This window comes from Trichechus manatus, unplaced genomic scaffold (genome assembly GCF_000243295.1).
Source record: "Trichechus manatus latirostris isolate Lorelei unplaced genomic scaffold, TriManLat1.0 scaffold00063, whole genome shotgun sequence".
NCBI classification, from domain to species: domain Eukaryota; kingdom Metazoa; phylum Chordata; class Mammalia; order Sirenia; family Trichechidae; genus Trichechus; species Trichechus manatus.
The window spans coordinates 898,873-904,465 of record NW_004443999.1 but is presented as its reverse complement, the minus strand read 5'-3'; the positions used below and the strand labels follow the sequence as shown (position 1 = coordinate 904,465).

Below are 5,593 nucleotides of genomic sequence, written 5' to 3'. Positions count from 1 at the left end.
GGAATTGACTCGATGGCATGTGACAACAATCTTAATGGGCAGATCACCGGGCCTTTTCTTCTGCTGTATCGCTGGGTGGGTTCAAACCAACAACCTTTCGGTTAGTACCAACCATCTGTACCACCCAGGGGCTTCTATAAGGAGCCCTGGCAGAGCAGTGGTTAAGCATTCAGCCCCTAACTGAAAGGTCAGCGGTTTGAACTTACCAGCCACTCCACAGGAGAAAGATGTACAGTCTGCTTCCATAAAGATTTACAGCCTTGGAAACCCTATGGGGCAGTTCGACTCTGCCCTATAGGGTCACTATGAGTCGGAATTGACTCAATGGCAAATTTTTTTTTTTTTAAGGAACCTCTATATACAGTAGAAGGAGCCTTGGTGGTATAGTGGTTAAAGCACTTGGCTGCTAACCCAAAACTCGAAGGTTTGAACCCACCAGCTGCTCCAGGGGAGAAAGATGTGGCAGTATGCACTTCAGTAAAGATCACAGCCATGGAAACCCTATGAGGCAGTTCTGTTCTGTTCTATAGGGTGACTATGAGTCAAAATCGATGCGATGGCAGAGGATTATACACAGTAGGTGCTCATTAAATGCTTGCTGAATGCTGTATTGAACCCTGTGTTCAGTACACTCAGGTGGTGAGAGAAGCTGGTGGTGGCTGTATTGCACAGAGAAAGGCCCCCGTCCCATATATGTGGGACACACCTGGGCACACTTGGGGTTTGGCCATTTACTGGGAGTGTCTGGGGACAGGAGAGAGGAAGACAGAAGTTAAGCTGGGGAAAGTGCCCAATGGGCTATCCAACTTGGAAGGCAGAAGAAAGGGCACGGAGCACCACAGGCTAAACAGAAATGGGGGGGCAGGGGATGTGGACTAGACAACAGGGCTGGGGTCCCTGGAACCGCACCTGTCCCAGTTGGAGAGCTGGCTCTGGTTGGTGGCCATCAGCAGGATGTCGTCAATCTCATCCTCGATGCGGAAGGGGTGTTGTGAGATGGGCTCGTCCTCGGGGCACGAGTAGGGGCTCATATAGGGGTGCTGCAGTCCCATCTCAGCTGTTAAGCGATCCATGGGGTTAAAGGTCAGGATCTTCTCCAGAAAGTCGATGGCTGTGGGGAGCAGAGCAGGACATGCAGGTCACTCATTTCCCCTGCCAAGCTGAGAAGCAGACTCCTCAGCATGGTGAGATTCCCTGGTGTTCGTAATTTTCTGTTTGCAAAGCAGAGTTTTAGCCATTTTCTTTCCAATGATCCTCACCACAAGCCAGTGATAAAGGCACAGTAGATACTGTTGTTTCGACTTCACAGATCAATAAATAGAGGCCCAGACAGGGTAAAGTGACTTGCTCAGGGTCCCACTGTGGGTGAGAGGACGCCCAGAGCTAGAACCTTGCCTTAGGCTGGGTTTGCTAGAGATAGAACCAGAACAAGGATTTGGTGTATGTTGTTTATAGGGCAGGTGATCCTGGGAAGCACTGGTGGGAGTGGGGAAGAAGTCAATACAGGATGGTTAAAGAGCAGCTGGGCAACTGGGGCTCAGTCCCACTGGGGGCCTCCAGGAGACAGTGTAGAGCACACCTCAGGGGTGATTCCACTTGAGGGGTGAGGAAGCCGGGGTATTTATATACCCACTCCCATTTGTCACGGGTTGTGAGTTGTTGGGATGCAGTTGAGCATGCTCCTGATGAAGCCCTCAGGGGCTGAGAGTCACAGGTCCCTGTCCTAAAAAGCCTTAGGAATGGGGCCTTGCTGCCCAGCGCTCCTGGTGTACATCCAGTGCTCTTTCTACTCTCTGCCGCCCCTGGAGTTTTGACAAACCCATGAGGGCAGAAGTGATGTTCAAAATACTTAACAACCAGGCAGAACCTTGTCCAGAAGCCCCCCTGCTGTATAACCCTTTAGTGACTAGATCAGTGGGTGGATCTGGGCAGCTGGGACCTGGAGAAGGGAAGGGACACTTGGGAGACTTATGCTGTGGCTACTGGCAAACCATCATGTAAGTATTTCAAGGCTTCAGCAGCCATTAGGTTGTTATGGGTGTGTGCTGGCTCAACATCAGCTCTGCACACAGGTTCCAGTGTCCGTTTCCGCTGAGCAGGGATAGGGCGCCCATCTGCCCTGTGAGCTCTGCCCTGGGTTATCTCACAACAAGGTCTAGCCTGGAGGCTTATATTACTTCTCAGCACCAGAGTCCCTGGGGGCCTCAGTGAAATCATGACTTGGCTAATCATGTTACAGCCCACATGGAAAGGGAGAAATCAAGCTGGGCTTAGGCCCAGGCTGCTGTCCCGCTCCCCTCCGCCCTGCACTTCCACCTCCCAGGGCTCCCCGTAGGCCTTAGCTGGCACCGTTAACCTGCCCCTCCCATTGGCCCTGGATCTCTTTGTAGAAAAACTCATCAATGATTCAGGATATCGATGGACTCAGAAGGTCACTGGCCTCCCAGGAGAACACAGTGCTGCTTGGTAAACCTAGACAGAAAGGTTAGTTACACAGCAGTAGCTCTGGCCACCCCACATCTCTGGCATTCCCAGGGTGTTTCAGGGTCCAGGCCTGAGGACCTGCAAGAGGATCAGTCTTACAATTCCCAGGATTTGGAAGAATCTTCTACTCCAGTGCAGAGCCCAGCTCCAAACCTGGGCACATCTTCCCCTCTGTGGGATCAGGCCCCTCTCATGGCCCCTTCATATACTCTCTCGGCCCCACCCACTACACTAGAAGTTTTGATAAGGCAATGAGAGAGTTAAAGCTCTACACACTGGCAGGCATCATCAACCTACTGGCTGCTGAAAGCTTGAAATACTTTCATGCTGGTTGGCCATCAGCCACTGCACAAGGCTCCTGAGTGTCCCTTCTCCCACTGACACTTCATTGATGCCTTGTTATCCTACGGCCAGAGGCCAATTGGGGTCACTGTTCAAGGTCAGAGAATTTTGGTTGAAGTTGATGCATCGGGACCTGGGGAAGGGAAGAAGGTCCTGCAGCCTCTCGACCCTTCTCACCTCTCCATCTTTACTTCCTAAAATCAGGCTGTGACTTGTCTGCTGATGGGGGACCTCACCAGCTGTCCTAGCTCACTCGAGCCCTGCCTATGGCAGGCCAGGTTCTCTGACCCTCTTGGCACTTGCTGGTCTTTCTTACCCTCCCTGAATACCAGGAGCTCTCTCTGGCCCCTTAGGCCATGTCCATTAATATTCCCATTCACCTTTGATGGATAGTCCCTGTCGTCCCAGCTAGATCAGACTGTCTCTTATGTCTGAATTTCCAGCCCTAGCACAGTTCTCTGCCCTCAGTGGGTTCATAAATATCCCTGGTGTTGGGGATGATGGTGAAATTCATGGAGCAACTCAACTGTTCCAGGGACTTTACCAACTTCTATTTTACTTTACCCTCACAACCACCCTATGTGGTGGGTATTTTTATGCCCATTTTACAGTTAAGAAAACTGAGACTTAGAGAAGTTCAGTAATTTGCCCAAGGCAACACAGCTAGTCACTAGTAGAACTGGGAACTGAACCTGGGTCTATCTCTTAAACTGGTAAAGCTCAGTTCTTTGCACCATACCATGCTTTCCAAGGGAAAAAAGAGTAAGAAGAGATGGAAGAAGAGAGGGAGGTGGGCAAGAGAGAAAGAGGAGAAGGAATGGGAAGGAAAACGAGGAGGTAGAAAAAGAAGGACCACAAACTCCAGATTGGACATCGCTATGCCAAAGGCTCTATGCCAGGGGAGCCTCGATTTCTATATCCAAGAACTATGCTTTTCTCTTCTGGAAGGAGACCTGCCTGCCCCAGCCCCCAAGGTGCTCGGCCTGACAGTCAGCGTCAGGTACCTTCACTGTTTACTTCAGGGAGCAGCTTGCGCAGTGGCCTCTTCACTTCCCAGGTGCTGCTGACGAAGGAAGGCATCACCCTGAGCAGCTCGTCCTTGTCCTCCTCCCTGATTACAGGGATGGTCTCCAGGATGAGCTGCATCTGCTCCAGCTCGTGAGCCCCTGGGGAGGCAAACACAGACGGTCACAGGTGCTGCCCAATGGCTGGGCAAGCAGAAGGCCACAAAGTGGCTCCAGGTGGCCTGGGAGGGGCAACCTGGGGCAGACAGTAGGGCACACTGGGGACCAGGAGACCAGGGTATGGTCTTCACTCTGCCACTGCCCTGCTGTGTGACTGTGGGCAGGTGGCTTCATGCAGTGTAGAAAGGATGGGTTGAATCTTGTTGCCTCTGAGGCCCTGTCTATTCCCCTAACATTCTGTGACTCTGATTGGCCAGTCTGCTATAGACTGAGTCAGCCAGAGCTAAAGAGATGGGGACAACCTGGGCCAAGGCTTTCCAAGTGTGCATTCCCATATGCCTCTCTGCACACACTTTACTGGGCCAGAGCAGGTAACAATTTTAAGGCTAGGAATGAGCCTTATCCTTTAGTTTCCAGTGACAATATTTCCATCCAGAAAACTCTCAACAGAAAAAATAATCAGGAGGAACAATTTTGGTTGGGATGCGTCTTGGTCAACTGAGTTGACAACACAGCAAAGACACTACTGCTGTGCTCCTTGGGGTGGAGGGAGAAGGACAGGCTATACCAGGTCTGGGGAAGGAGGGTGTCAGGACAGGAAGGCTCAAGCATGCACTCACACATTCCCTCACTCATTCATTCATTCAACAAATATTATTTTACTGAGTACCTTCTCCATGCTGGGCATCATACTGGATGCTGGGAAGGGATAAGACATAGTTCTCAGCCTTGAGAAGCTTGAGTCTTCATGTGTCTCAGTAACTCATCTCATTTTATCTTCCACCCCAGGCAACCACGAACAAATGTCTCAGAGCTTTAGCAATGCTCGTGTTAGTCAGGCCCGTCTCCTTGATGGCCTCCTCTGACCTCTAGGCCATTTTTAATTCCATTTTCTCTTTTTGCTGAGTAGCCTTTCCACTTCCCTCTACTGGGTTAAATCTTCAACCAATTCTCTCCTTTCTCATGCAATCTCCTGACTCCTGCAGCTGCACACAGATGCTCCCCTTGCATGGGATTCTAGTCTGCCCGAAGCTGATAGCCTAGGGTCGGGGCCGCATTCTCTCCATCTTCCATGTCTCCCACAGTGCCTTGTGCTGCACTAAGCATATGTGGGTGCTGTGAATGCTGATCGAACAGGTGCCTGCAGAAGCAGGATCTACCTTGGAGGTCTCACCCTGGCCTTTCTGTGCAATGAGCTCAGGAAGGGTCAGTTCAGTGACTGTGGGGTACCCTCTCCAAACGAACACTCCAGACCCCCCACCAAGGAGCAGTGGGGTCAGTGGTGAGCTTCCACTGGTTCTACTTTCTCAGCACTCATGCTCCTCAATCCTCCCCCAGTTCTGTCCTCACCCTCAATTCCGTTCTCATGCAACCCCTGATGCTGCTCCCCTGTGACACACAGACAAGTGATCATGGCCTTGTGCTCTGAGTGGCTCCTTTAGCCACCAGGAAGAGTCTGCACAGAAAGAGCCTCCCTTGCTTGTTTGCTTCTGCCAGGGTGAGGGAGGTGGGGGAACCCTCAGGCCAGGATATTAGGCAAGTTAGCCAGGTCAGCCACACAACTCAGAGTGATTGTGGGACAA

The 5,593-nt window shown here is 51.5% G+C and overlaps 1 protein-coding gene across 1 annotated transcript in view; it reads right to left on the bottom strand.

Annotated features, from left to right (window-relative positions):
• MAPK4 (mitogen-activated protein kinase 4) overlaps positions 1–5,593 on the bottom strand; it is a 61,957-nt gene that overhangs the window by 3,562 nt on the left and 52,802 nt on the right. Inside the window, 2 exon segments of the mRNA XM_023733933.1 lie at positions 877–1,111; positions 3,831–3,992. Of these exon segments, the coding sequence (XP_023589701.1) occupies positions 877–1,111; positions 3,831–3,992 (397 nt within the window).